Below are 15,656 nucleotides of genomic sequence, written 5' to 3' on the forward strand. Positions count from 1 at the left end.
TCTAAGATCATTATGACTTATAACTAAAAGAATAATATCATTAATATAAAAGAAAGAAAGTTATGACTTATAATTAAAAGAATAATATCATTAATATAAATGAAAGAAACTAAAGATAACCCTCTCTCTTTCTTTCTTTCAAAATCTTTCGGTAATAATTAATAATAACTACAGTAGAATACTTTTTTGTTATAATATAACTAAAACCTCTTTTAAATTTAGACTCTAAATTCTCGTCATCCCAATTTTAAACCTTTCATGCCACCATCTTGATTTAGATTAACATCAAACTGCCAAAAGACCATATTTTAGTACCCATTTGTAAACCCTCTGCATGAAGTTTTATTTTTGAACATTGGATTCATATCATTCTTACCAATTCCAATGCAATCGAATAATTAATTTTCCTTAATTCCTTATTTCACATATCGATCCTTGCGGGCTTCAGGTTCAGCTCGCAAAGGGTACCTAAGTTTGAAGGGCTCGCACCAGGAAGGGAGGGATAGAGACAGGATGGATATTGAATTGGAGGATCAACCCTTTGATTTGGATTTCCATCCTTCTGTTCCTATTGTTGCAGTGGCACTTATTACAGGCCGCCTCCAGTTGTGAGTGCTAAATATGAGTTTTTCTTCAAATTTCGTACCTTTAGTTTGTTTTATTACTACCTAACAGATGGGTCATGTGTTTTTTTTTTCAAGTTCATGCTATTTTGTTAATGTTGGGTTTTCGAAATTGCAGGTTTCGTTATGTAGACATTTCATCAGAGCCCGAAAGGTGATGCTATGCCCTTATACTCATTTTCAATTTCAGTAGAAATCGTTTGTCTGTGTTGTGGAGTCCTGAAGAAACGTTATTTCAACTCTCTCTAAATTGTTGCAATTGTTGCAATGGAGTCATTTTAGGTGCTGGTTAGTTTCTTTCTGAATTATTGGACGTCATTAAATATCTATATCTGTAAAGATAGTTTGTCTGGTTTCAAATGCCGAATGGTTTGTCTGGTTCATGTCTGTCAATCTTTGGTTATGACTACTTTCACATGGAATCCTCATTCAGGCACACACATTTATACTAATATTATGTCAAAGGAGGATTCCAATACACAGACTGCATAGTTTCCATGTTCGAGAATTTGGTCATCAAGCTTTGACGGATCTTTTTTTGGGTTGTGTGTCGTAGATTATGGACTGTGACTGCTCACACCGAGTCCTGTCGAGCTGCTCGATTTATTAATGCTGGTAGTTGTAAGTATATATTGCTTAATTATCCTCAACAAACCTGGTTAAAAAAGGTTCCCAATTACATAGAGTGGACTTTTTGGAGCCTTTTTTATTTCGGACCTGATTTCTTGTTCGTGCATATTCAGCTGTGTTAACGGCGTCTCCAGACTGCTCAATTCTTGCCACAAATGTTGAAACTGGACAGCCAGTAGCCAGACTTGACAATGCTCACGGGTAATATTGCTTTCTCGCTTCATGCATGCGTGGTTGTACCTCTGATCTTTGGAAGATTGTATATTCAGCTGTTTGATTCACTTTGAATACTGATAAAGATATCATATTTTGGGTTTTGTTTTTCAAGGCACTTTTCTTAACATGTTTAAATTATCAAAATTAAATGCCGTGCAGCATGAATGTGTTTGTAAATTCAAAATGGTATCGTTTAGATACAATATTGGATGTTTTAGCGTGAATGAATGGCCATATTGGGTGGGTGTGCATGAGAGAGAGAGGAGATGAGATGAAAATATCTTAATTCCCACTGATAGCTAGAATAGGTCAATGGGATTGGAATGTACGACATACCAAAATAGTGTGAAGGGGAGGGCAAAAGGCATCTCCCAATAGTTTAGTGGACAAACCTAAAGCTAGGAAGAAGAAAAAAAACCCTACACATTAAGTCACATGACATAGGGACATCGGAGTGTAAGTATTCAACATGAGACATGTCTGTTAGACTTTCCCGAAACCTAGCACCCAATATTTGGTTTGTAGCAATTATTAAGTGAACGGATACACGACTAAGTTCCTAACCAAAATATTTAGTGGAAGCAAAAACTAATCGATCTGAATCACATACACATTAACAGATTTCTGCCCAATCAACAGTTCTTCATTAATAAATTAATCACAGAACTTTTTTGGTCTCTCGTGCTGGGACAATGGCCCAACTAAGAAAATACAAATTACAAAACTGATCACTAGCCTCATTGCACTCTCTCAGACCCAACACACGCTCACTGAGAAGCCTCTCTCAATCTTGTGTTGTTGTTTTGTCTTAGGCTCAACACGTAGGCTCAATTTATAACTTTACTAAGCTAAGATTGATGGCCAAAATTAGCTTATCAAGTTAACTGAAGATTAGTGACTTTACTTTAGTTAACTATCTTATCTTTAGCTTTCTTTATTTTAACTCAAGTACAAGTCATACATTTAGATGGTTTTACATGCACATCTCACGCATGTCACATGCAACACATCCGCATGTGTGCAACTCACTTGCACAATCTGCATGTTGCATGCAAGCTCCTAAAGAGGCAAATCAAGGTCCTTCTAGTCAAGACACAAGGCTAGAAGTAACTTCCGAGCTACAAAACTCAACACTTCCTCTTAGCGAGGGGGGTACTTATGGAAGAACCTCCTCCACCTGGATCTATCTCCAACACCACCACATCATCCACGGTTGTAGCTACTCCCTCCGAATTAGAAGACTTCTCTGCTACTTGCTTCAGAATCTGATTTAAAGATCTAATCCTTCCAATCATGCTCCTAGGATCCTGCTCTTGAGCATCTAACAATGTCATATCATTCCAGCTGAGGCTCCTAGCAACACTTGAAGAATCATTCTTCCTCGCCACCTGTTCCCTCTCAACAAATGACATTGGTCTTGTATCTAAGATCCCCTTGGATATAGCCACAGGTTGTCCTGGTAACCTGTATGATTGCCCCTGTCTGATGCCAAGCACTACAACCGCATCCAAGTTCGCTTCCTCTGAATATAGAAGCACATGTCTATCTTAGAGCAAAATTCTATATCCAACATCCTCTAAGGCTGATATTGAGAGCATGCGTACCATCAACCCTAGAACAAATAACATCCTTGTCACCTCTAGAAATCCTCGACTCTAGCTAGAATATGACACATCCAATCCCCTTCATTGCATGCATGGTACTTGTCCCACTAAACACACTGCAGTCAGAGCCTGTCTCTGAAATATTGCAGAACACTGACCTCATCTACGTCATGTGATTGGACGCGCTACTGCCCACTAGCGTCGATCTTGTGCTAAGTCCTTCTAGCATGGTTGTGGGTTTGTCTCAGTCCTTTGAGACACCCACAAAGTTTGCTGCGAATCCCTCGATTAGTACAATCTCCCTCTCTCCCTTTGATGATTGACCTATGCCAATCTTGTTGGCTACTGGTGCTGCCCTTTGTACTTGCTCTATCAACTGAACCCTGTTGACACTTACAACATGTCATTGCAGATCCATTGCCCAACGACTCCTTGTTGGCTACTATGACTTGTAGCTACTTGATCATGCTCAACATGGCACACTGCTTTCTGCACGATCCTCTATCGCTGATATCAATGGAACCACCTGCATTGTGTTAGAAAATCAGAAAGGTAGAAAGATTTTTTTATGTTGATAATTACTTGTGTTATTCTTGTATTCTTATTATCTTCTTTATGCTCTTCTTTTATCTTATTTTCATCAACCAATCATCAAATAAAAAACATGAAGATCAACGACACTAGTTGTAGGCACTCAGCCAGGGCTAAAACCCCTCTCTAGGGGAAAACCCAGTCAAACTCTTCCACTAATCAAATTGAGATAGTCCAAGACCTTAGATATGACCAAAAGACCTTCCTCCTCCACCAAGTCAGCCTTCCAAGATGGTTCAACAAACTTGAGTAGTCTCTTCTTGTCTAGTAGCTACAGCCCAACAACAACCCAGAGTTTCGGCCCCTAGCAACTCTAGAATTTCGACCCAGCTACAATACTGCAATATCAACCCTTCCAACAACCAACAACTTCGCACGTGTGAGATAAAGAGAGAGAATTTTGACTTCTTATGCTTGTCAAAGACCTCCTTCTTCTTCGCTAGGGTTTCTTTCTTCTTCCTTGAATTTCACACCTTTTTCTTTCTCCAGCAACTGCAAATCGAACTTGTTGGTGATGTGCTTCAAATGAGGTCGAGTTGCTGCCTTTATATAGCTAATCTGTGAGGTCGAATTCCCTTGATGAGGCCGACTTGTCCTTCTTGAGGTTGACTTGGTGGAGGGGGCCTAGAAGACCTAATTTACATAAAAATAAATTCTTTTTTTGATAGATAAGCCCAAGAAGAGTCTTTTACATATTGTCATGGACAAAAACACTTGACATAAATCCTAGAAGCCTACAGTAGAGGCTTTGACCTAAGAACCATTGACCCAATCATGAAACCCATGTTTTAATAAGTCAATTTCTTTTATAATAAAATTCTTTTTTCTTTCTTTTGACAAATACATTACATCATGACTTAAATACAATTATGAAGACTGACACTAGTTACATTTTTCAACACTCCCTCTTAACTAGGGAGGTATTCATAATTACATATATACAAAGGTACATGGAAGATCTCAAAATGATATGCTCTATGAAGAGTCACAACACACGCAATGCTACAAATTAGATACTTGACCAGGGTATTTTAATCGGGTGGGACTAAGGTGTACTCAACCTTTAGCCACTTTAGGTACCATCAGGGTTTTAAGCTCTAACACCAACCCAGGAATCTAGGTGCGTATCCAAGGTCGGAGCTCCATGACCAATGGCACCCTCCCTACTTCGGGATCTAGACATCAACACATAGGCTGACTAGATGTCCTCCCATGCATCTTGTTGCCACAAGATGCTTCATCTCTCCTTATTAATTAAGAGATCCTGCACAATCACAACCCCAATCAGTAATAAACTTTGAAATATATATACACAATTAAACACAAACCTTTGGGGTCCTCAATTATCTTGATGCTACTTATATCATCATCAAGTTATCCACATACAACTTTGTCAAAAGTTTTCCTTTTTCACTTCCTCAGTAGCAGCAAATACAAACTCAGTACGTCACAAGTATTTTGTTTGCAAATCTATCTATAGTACTTTCATTCATTCTCCAATTTCATTCTTTCTTCAAGGTATTCATTATGTTTGTCATAATATGCCCTCCTTCTCAACTGGGGAGATGTATCCTTTCTTCTAACCATGCTCTCACTCAACTTCGGGAGACCAATAACATTAGATATACTTCATTCTTTCTCATGTCATGAAGGTCATCTTGATCATCATCATTCTTATAGCTTCCTTCATCATGCTCATCATTATTGTCATCTTCAATTACAAACATCTTCAACATCTTGAAGATTATGTACCTGCAAAATTTCAATAGAAAGTACAACCAAATACAAATATACAGAAACATGGAGTCAACTATATCAAACTCATGTCATTACAATGGAAGCATCATAACATTTAGGCTTTAGACATCAAATACCTAAACTTAGTTAGGTTCATAATCAACAAGGGTCACATCTTTTTACATACTATACTTCAATATCTTGCTAGGGTTTTGTCATAAACCCTATACTCCATCTTCAAGGCACAAAGCCTTAGATAACAATCCAATCATAGTACTATACATCTAAGGTTTAAACAATATTCTTTTTGAATTTACATGTCAGGCTCTACTAGGGTTTGTTGCACAATGCAAACCCTAGATTTTATCATCAAAGCTAAATCATATCAATAATCGAAAACAATATCATCATGCCCTAGAATATCAATCACTACTAGGGTTTTGTTATATACCCTAGATTTCATTAACTAGCATTCTTGCATATACATATCTAGGGTTTCATTATAATGCACTAGCATCTCATATCAATATCCATACCTACTAGGTAAACCTAAGACACAAACATCAATACATCAAAGTTAGATATACAACAATTTTGACCAGACTAGGGTTTCAATCACGCGGAGGAATATACTCCTAGGGTTTCATTCCTTGTATCTTATTTTAGTTATTACAAGGATTTTGTTTATAAACCCTAATTCACCAAACCCTAAAAATCTAGGGTTTCATTGTATAACCTAGACATTAATAGTAAACCCTAAAGGACTAGGGTTTTTACCATGACATTACCAAAACCCTAAACTTCAAAAGAATAGGATTTCATCATATGTTCTAGACTTTATCAACAAACCCTAAGAAGACTAGGGTTTCATAATCAACATTGACATACCCTTAGCATTAAGAGGCTAGGGTTTTACAATGAACCCTAAAGGTTAGGGTTTCACCAAAATGATCAAACAACAAGAGATATTATAACAAAGGTAGATTCAATCTAATAATTAATCACCCTAACAAGAATCTCTATGATTCAAAACCCTACACATAAGAGAGTTAGTAATATAACATAAATTTCAAAAGAAAAATGATTAGACTGTTTGCATGAAGAAAGCTTTGCAACAAAATTTATGACATACCTTGAGTTATTCTTTAACAAACGTTGTTATTCTGAAGGGATTCATATCTTCTGCCATGATTCAAGTCTTTCCTTTAAAGACTCCTCCATAACCTTTGAGTATTCAACAAACTTTCCTGATCAAGGAAACTATAAAAGGTTATTAGCATACAATACAAACAAATCTTGATATGAGGAGGAAACCAAACATAAAAGAGGAAACAAGGAACAAGAAACTTATCTTTTGGTAAAATGGTGGAGGCTCCCTCTTAATCTAGTCCTTTGAGGGATACCTACACTTTAAACAATCCAAAAATGTTCTAACAAGATATATTAGACCTATAGACTCTAGAAATCAAAACATAAAAGAAAATATTACAAAACTTAAAATAGAAGACTAAGAGGAATATGTAAGAGAAGACTTAATAGTATAAGTCTTTGACTTACGATTCTTCAGTCTTGTTCTTCTTAGGTGGAGCTTCACGACAACATTTGCTTGTTCTCTATCTCTCTTTTTGTTTCTTGGATTTTCAGGACATTGACTTTTGTAATGTCCCATTTTGTGACAATTGTAGCACTCAATCTTTGATAGATCAACCTTCTTCTTTGGTCCTTTGAACTTCTTGAATGTTCCCTTCTTCTTATGATGAGCATAATAGGCATTAGAGGTGTTGTCTTCTTCATCCTCCTTCTTGTTAGTTACTAATGATATTCGGGCTTCTTCTTGACTGCATGCATTCCACATTTGTTCAAAAGTTGGAGTATCCTTCCAATTGCTAATTCTTGATGCAAAAGCACTCCAAGATTTTGGTAGACCTAGAAGAGAAACAATCACAATTATTTTTTTATTCTCTTGGTACAACTTCATCTATTCCTTGGAGTTCATCTCTTATTCTAGATATCCTTACAAAATATAATGACATAATATCATCTCTTGTCATCTTTATTGTCCTTAGTTCATTCTTGAGGCTAGTTATTTGACCAATGTCCTTGATGGTGAATAATTTGGAGAGAGCTTCATACATTTCTTGAGCAGATTCTATGTTGGATATGTATGGGATTAGGTTGTCCTTTACTCCATCTACTATCAAATTCATGGCCAAGATTTCGGTTTCTCTGAACTTCTCCTTTCTTGCATCATCTATAGGTTTCTTGACTTTTCCTTGAACAAGATCCAAAACTTTATGCTTAGCGAGGATAAGATCTATCCTCTTTTTCCATGCCCTATAATTGGAGGCTCCTTCTAGCTTGTTTTCTGCCTTCATTGTAGTTGACATATTCTCTATAGATAGTAGGCTTCTCTTCTTATATAATCCTTTTCCTTAATGACCTTCCTTTGATCCCCTTTTCTTCAATAGATCTTCAAGTTGCCTTTTCCTTCCTTCTTCACCTTAGCTCTGATACCATGTTAGAAAATCAGAAAGGCAGAAAGATTTTCTTATGTTGATAATTACTTGTGTTATTCTTGTATTCTTATTATCTTCTTTATGTTCTTCTTTTATCTTATTTTCATCAAGCAATCATCAAATGAAAAACATGAAGATCAACGACACCAAATGTAGGCACTCAGCCAGGCCTAAAACCCCTCTCTAGGGGAAACCCAACCAAACTCTTCCACTAATCAAATTGAGATAGACCAAGACCTTATACTTGACCAAAAGACCTTCCTCCTCCACCAAGTCAGCCTTCCAAGATGATTCGACAAACTTGAGTAGTTTCTTCTTGTCCAACAACTACATCCCAACAACCACCCATAATTTCGACCTCTAGAAACTCCAGAATTTTGGCCTAGCTATAGTATTGCAATTTCATCCCTTCCAACAACTTGACAACTTTGCACGTGTGAGATAAAGAGAGAGAATTTTGACTTGACAAAGATGTCCTTCTTCTTCACTAGGGTTTTTTTCCTCTGCCTTGAATTTCACACCTTTTTCTTTCTTCAGCAACTGTAGATCAAACTTGTTGGTGATGTGCTTCAAATGAGGTCGATTTGCTGCCTTTATATAGTGAATTTGTGAGGTTGAATTCCCTTGATGAGGCTGACTTGTCCTTCTTGAGGCCGACTTGGTGGAGGAGGCCTAGAAGACCTAATTTACATAAAAATAAATTCCTTCTTTGATAGATAAAGCCCAAGAAGGGTCTTTTACATATTGACATGGACAAGACACTTGACATAAACCCTAGAAGCCTACAATGGAGGCTTTGAGCTAAGAACCATTGACCCAAGCATGAAACCCATGCTTTAATAAGTCAATTTCGTTTATAATAAAATTCCTTTTTCTTTCTTTTGACAAATACCTTACATAATGACTCAAATACAATTATGAAGACCGACACTAGTTACATTTTTCAACACATTGGACCCTGCCGCTTCCTTTGTGACTAGCCCATCCATAGCCCGACTACATTGCAAACACATTGTATTGGCTCAACTGTCTCACATAGCACCACAACCCTGTAATGACTAAGTCCATTAACTTTTGGTGGCTGTGATCTGTTGCATGCTGGTTGTCTTCATGCCTCTGTGGCCCCTCGAGCTCACTGCTTGTGAGTTGGAAACTTCATGCAAATTTGAATCCTTGGCCCAGTCATCCACTCATTATCTCGAACCTCGTGGCCAAGCTCTATGCACCGACGATAGGTAGGCCCATCCATGCAGCTTGTTCCAATTCCTTGTTGGTCGACTCTAACAGCTCACTCTTGTCTCACTTGCGGATGCTGGCTATGCCTGCCACAAACAACCTGATCCCTACCACCTCTACATGTGTGTTAGGGTCGGCTGGTTGCCCCGACAGTTTCCTATGTCTCGACCCAATTGTCTTCGGACTACGTCTTTCATAGTTCGCATCAGTCGCCATTGTCGTTTGTGCACCCTTGTTCGGTTGCACGTTGTTTGTTGACTCTTTCCTCAACTATCTGTTGGCTCAACTATGACCCGAACCTTCATGCAACTCCTCGCTCCTGCCTGCACTGATCTCAATCCTTGACCATGTGGCACTCCGTGACTCCTCCGTAGTCCACTTATGCAGATCCCATCTTACACGAACTATCTATAGTGGCTATCGGTTACGGCTGGTCCAACGACTACCTACACTACTTGACGATTGTGTTTGGCGGCTTACCCCACACTTGGTCTGATTTGGTTCTTTTGTTGATCTACTTGTGGGCTTATGTATTTGTGACTCCCTTTGTGTTCCAGCGTTGCTCCGACACATCTACGCCTTAAGTGTTGCCCCGAGCTGTTTGGTTGCTCGACTCCGCAACTCAATTCCTTGGAAGCTATGCCCGTTGTGCTTGGATACCATGTTAGATTTTACCACTAACCCAACACATGTAATTTCGAAATCGATTCAGAGTTGGGGCTCTGATACCATGTTAAACTTTCTTGAACCCAACACCCAGTATTCAGTTTGCAACAATTATTAACTGAACGAATGCATGGCTAAGTTCCTAACCAAAATATTTAGCAGAACCAAAAATTACTCGATCTGAATGACATGCACATAAACATATTTCTGCTCAATCAACAATTTTTCATTAATAAATTAATCATGAAACTTACTTGGGCTCCCGTCCTGGGATAATGGTCCAACAAAGAAATTACAGATTACAAAATTGATCACTAGCCTCACTGCACTCTTTCAGACCCAACACACGCTCATTGAGAAGCCTCTCTCAATGTTGTGTTGCTGTTGTGTCTTAACATCAACACTTGGGCTCTATTAATAACTCTCCTAAGCTAAGTTTGACGACAAAAAGTAGCTCGTCAAGTTAACTCAAGATAACTGACTTTACTTTAGTTAACTATTCTAGCTTTAGCTCTCTTTACTTTAACTCAAGTACAAGTCAGAAATTTAGCTTTCTTTACATGCACATCTCATGCATGTCACATGCAACACATCTGCATGCGTGCAACTCACTTGCACACTCTGCATGTTGCATGCAAGCTCCTAAAGAGGCAAATCAATGTCCTTCTAGTCAAGACACAAGGCTAGAAGTACCTTCCGAGCTACAAAAATCAACAATGTCGACCCTGAAACAAAACATAGAGTACATGTTATATATATTTAAAAAGTTCCAAATACAAAATTGAAATATTGACATAAAGATCCAAATTTCTTAGAAATTAGAACATTTACAAAATATTGGTACAACTACTTACTGTAACAATGGTATTGATGATCAAATACACAAGAAATTAGAATATTAAATACACGTCACAAAATAGAAGTTTAGAACTTAGAAGTGTTGAGAAAAAAAGGGTACCAAGGAGGTTTTTCCTAGTGCTTTGTCTTTGGCTTATGAAAACACATGAAATGCGTTTTTAGTAAGTGACTTTATTAGTTATTAAAGTCATGTTACTTTTAGTCACTTTATAAAGTTCAAAAAGTACTTAGTACTTTATTATATTAAAGTTACATTATGTTTTTAAAGTGACTTTATGAGAAAAAGTATATTGTACAACTTAAAACTATAAGGTGACTAGGGAGGCTCATTAATGAAGGGGGAGACATGAAAAGGGGGTCAATGGGAGATTGGATCTCTACCCTTGATCAAGGAGAGCTGAGATCTAATCTCAACCCTTGATCTTAGGGATAGGTTTTCTCCTTATTATGAGAGACTAAAAAGGGAAAAGGCAAGGGAGAGCTCATTCATTCTTTAAGTGTAGATTTGGAGAAGAGGAGAGGAGGAGGCGGAGATAGCTTCACAAGGAGGATGAGATAGCAAGGAGTCTGAGATAGGTTCTGTTGAGGAGAAGAGGAGGAGATTTTGCTTAAGGAGAAAGGGGCTGAGATAGCCATTTGCAGGAGAGATCTACAGCAACTTGGAGAGATTCCACAACACACAAATCGAGGAGGTTTAGACCATTAGCAGGCTGAGTTACAAGCTGGAATAGAGGCATGAATTCTGAGAAAGAATAGGCAGAGGTTTCCAGCACAGTTTCCAGGCTTGGAGAGAAGCACACAACCCAAGATAAAGGCTGAGTTCCAACGCAAGTTTTCAGGTAGTGAAGGCAGACAAACCGACCTAAAAATCAAGGGGCTAAAGTGTATATTCAGCGTAGAAATCAAGGGAAGTACAGGCCTGAGTCTCAAGGGTCTGAGGCACATATTTTCAAGAGTTAAAGTGCTGTCTAACGGTATAAAATTCAAGGCAGACAGAGCATTAAATGTCTGACCTGTGGTACACGTTTGAGGAGAGATTCCTCACATGGCAACGTTAAATTCAAGGGTATAAATTGCTGAGCAGAGGCATAACTATATGGGTCTGAAAGTCTGTACAGTGGCATAATTTCTAAGAGTAGAGATTGCTGAGGTGGCACGCAGTTCGAGGGTCAAGGAGCTGACTGTGGGATGAGTTTCAAGGCAGTCAGAGGTCTAGAAATGTGACATAAATTTCCAGAACTTGGCATGAGGTTCTAGGAGGACTATGCACAAATTTCAAGGAGAGGTAAGTACTTGAAGTATATTTATTGCTGTGTATTAATTCTCTGAGATAAGCAATACAAATCCTCTTCTAGACTGGTTTTCCCCTTGTGGACTTTTCCAGGGTCAGAGATTGACCAAAACCAAGTGTTCATTTTATGTGCGTGCTTGCTAAATTTTTCTTATCAGCCGAAAGTGTAAAAAGTGAAGTAGTGGTAGCCTAGCGGTGTCTCTCTTGCCATTTGCATTCAAGTTATATTTGCAATGAACTATGGGGTTGGGCATTAAACTTCTATGCAAAACAAACTGAAACCGGGGTGGGCTACAACAACCTTAAATTTTCTACATGGTATCATAGCTGCCACTGGAACTTTCAGCTGATAAACAATAAACAACAAACTTAAAACCAACTGATATACCAGAGATCTGTGGCAGAGAGGGAGGTTGGTTCCTCCATTTTTTCAGTGTTTGGAAGTTGTGTTGGTTGAGAGGGTTAGATGGCTATTGGTTTGAGGGTGGAGGCTAGGTTTGTTGAGAAATCAATAGTCTTGTAGATTAGGGTTGATTTCTCTGTCATGATAATTACTTGTGAATTTTTGTTGGCTTTATTAATTTTGTGCTCTTCTTCTTCATCAAGCAATTACCAAAAGTACAAAAGTACAATTTTGTGATCACAAGAGACAAAGAACACAAAGTTGTAGGCTCCAAGCCAAGGCAAAAACCCCACAAGGGGGAAAACCCAAGAAAAATTCTCTTCTTATAGAATCAGATCAAAATGAGAGACCCAAGACCAAGACCAAAACTGCCACAAAGACCCAAGTCAGGCCTCCTCCAATTTATCTTTATCAAAACAAAGTCAACAAAAGTCAAGGCTGGTCAATTCTTTGAATTCTCGTTCATCCCTGAAAATTCGGCCTCCCTGAAATCTCAGGCCCTGAAGTTTCGACCTTGTAACAACCTCAGAAAACTGCAGGAGAAGCTCGCACTTGTGAACAGAAATTAGGGCACATATCAATTCATTTTTCTATCTCCTTTTATCGTCTTCTCTCTCCTTAGACTTCGCTGATTTTTCTTCTTTCTCTTGCTCAAAAATTGAGTGATGGGTTACCAAAATGTGGAGCACAGTTGCCAATATATAGTTGTTCGACCATATGAAGAAACACATCTTATGGGATGGTCGACTTGGTCTTGTGGTGACAAAATTGACTCTTTTGACTCAAAATAAAATATTTTTCTTTTCTTACAAATAGTCCAAATGGGACTGACTCATGACAAATTTTAATTTTGACTCATCAAACCCTAGAAGCATGAAGTACATGCTTTGACTAGAAAATAATAATAATAATAAAATAAAATAAAAATTTCTTTTTCTTCTTTTTGCTTGTACAAGAAATACATATTGATACAAGTATAATGATAATTATGAAGATTGAACCTAGTTACACTTTTCAACACTCCCTCTTAACTAGGGAGGTATTCATAATTACACAACATGATACAAGGATACTCTCATATTGAAATATTCTCATAAGAAGAGTTTGGATTGGTAAGCATCATCAAGCATCATCAATTACAAAATAGCAAGGCCTTGATTGACAAGCTCTGGGAGGCATAAATTTGGACACCACCACAACCTCTCAAGGCACATACCCCATTTGAATGTTCACCAGGTATGTCCTTACAAGGCTATTCTTATCTTGGATTCCCATTCCTCAAAGAATATCGGTCCTCCTCAGGACTACTCTTATATTGGATACCCTGCCCTATCCTCAAAGAGTATCTACCTTCAGGACTACTACTATTTTGGATTCCCAGTCCTCAAGGAGTATCTGTCCTAGATGCTTATCCAATCCTCCATTCTGCCTACTAGTGCCTTCACTAGGCTTACCACTGTTAATCTTGGCCATAGTGCATGACACATGGAGAATATGGTGTCCACCAACACCCCCTCTCAACCATGGAGGAGATCCTTACTCCCTCTCAACCAGGGAGACATAACCACAAGCCTCAACTTGCCTCATTCATCAACTATTTGTTCTTCCGTGGAGATCTAGTTTTAGATGCAGGGCTTTCTATCTCGCATCACATCATAATGAGCTTTGACCTTCTTGGACCTTTGTCAATCTTCACGTAGCTCTAACATGTCATCAAGTAGTTTGTCAAACATCTTATGGAGCCAAACTTCTTCATTGTTGATCACACAAGCCTTCATATATTCTTTCTTCGTGATAGGGTTCTACCTTCATGCCCTTTTTCAAGAAATTATATCATCTTCCAATGATCATCAATAGTATTTTGTCAGCAATAGTGTCTGTCAAACTAGTCAAAGTAGAGCCAATTATAGCTCCCTCTTTCCAATTGAACTCATCATATCATCAAGTGATCAACATTCTGTTTCATGACTTCTTGTATCAATTTGTTGCCTTTCCTACCTCTATAGTGCACGCTTCCGTATATTCTTTTTGGAAGTCATGTCATATCCCAATCATTATTATAGTTGCCAAATCAATCAGAATGACCTTTAGTCAGGATGCAAAAATTTCATGTCAATATTGCTGCTAGCTCCCTTTGAGGTCAACAATACTTCCTTCATATACAAGTTCTGTCAATACTGTGTTCCTGGATCAAATCAATCAACTGCTGATACAATGATATCAAAACTCTTCTTCTTCTTGTCAAAGGGTTTTATCATTGATCTGTCATCTTTTCTTTTGATCATAAACTCCTCTGGATTTTTTGCCAAACTTCAAGTAATATTGTAACTGATCAGGATCTAACAACTTCCTCTTTCTAGCTGAGACAGGTAAACTTCTTCCCTTTTAAATTGTGCTTTCTTGCTGCCATCTAAATGACTTCTTTTGATGCATTCTCTCTTCTTGTCTTCGAGCTTTGCTATGTTCTTCCAAATCTTCCATCTGTTAGTCAAGCTTAGATAGATCTTGTCTTGACCTGCAATCTTTGTTAGAAGACTATGAAAGAACAAAAAGGCAAAGTGCATAGACAAAAATAACAACAATAATAATTAAAGAAAGTAGATACTTATCCTTTTGAGGAGAGTCAACTCCCTCTTAATCTTGGACCTTTTTCATCAAACCTTGTCCTCACATTAGCATGATGTCATACTTGTCATTCTCAAGGCCTAGGTTTTCTTTTTACAGCGAAAACAATAAAGGCAAAGTGCATAGACAAAAATAACAACAATAATAATTAAAGAAAGTAGATACTTATCCTTTTGAGGAGAGTCAACTACCTCGTAATCTTGGACCTTTTTCATCAAACCTTGTCCTCACATCAGCATGATGTCATACTTGTCATTCTCAAGTCCTAGGTTTTCTTTTTACAACGAAAACAATTTGTTAGGGTTTCTATTTCTAGGGTTTTTCTAACCCAAATCTTAGCTAGGGTTTACGAACCCTAGATCCTCCATAGTCACCAAGACCTGTTATTCAAGAATTGCAAAACTTCTACAAGTACGCTGCAAAACCCTAATGATACTATTGACATGCCTTTTATCTATTTCATTTCTTGCTCACAAGACTTAGTCTTCATATGCAATGAACTATTATCAACAATCTCTTATATGTCATGGTTTCTAATATATATTTATGCAAACCCTTTTTCTATCTTTCAAGTGATCATCACCATGACCTAGTGAACTTAATATAAACAACATAGATACACACAAAAATTATACATACCTTTGCAACCTTACCTTTTTC

The 15,656-nt window shown here is 37.8% G+C and overlaps 1 protein-coding gene across 2 annotated transcripts in view; it reads left to right on the forward strand.

Moving 5' to 3' along the window:
* The first annotated feature begins 245 nt into the window (after positions 1-245).
* The window catches only part of LOC149154947 (WD repeat-containing protein 55-like), a 326,140-nt gene continuing 310,729 nt past the window's right edge, over positions 246-15,656 (forward strand). Inside the window, exons 1-4 of one of the 2 annotated variants that reach the window (XM_089441581.1) lie at positions 246-608; positions 742-777; positions 1,180-1,244; positions 1,367-1,454. In XM_089441581.1, coding sequence (XP_089297707.1) covers positions 514-608; positions 742-777; positions 1,180-1,244; positions 1,367-1,454 — 284 coding nt within the window. In that variant the 5' untranslated portion in view covers positions 246-513. The remainder of the gene's footprint in view (positions 609-741; positions 778-1,179; positions 1,245-1,366; positions 1,455-15,656) is intronic. The other variant, XM_089441580.1, reaches the window with a different exon arrangement.

Source organism: Pinus tabuliformis, chromosome 9 (genome assembly GCF_031772625.1).
Source record: "Pinus tabuliformis cultivar Carrire ecotype Pingquan chromosome 9, CPIR1, whole genome shotgun sequence".
In the NCBI taxonomy this organism is placed as follows: domain Eukaryota; kingdom Viridiplantae; phylum Streptophyta; class Pinopsida; order Pinales; family Pinaceae; genus Pinus; species Pinus tabuliformis.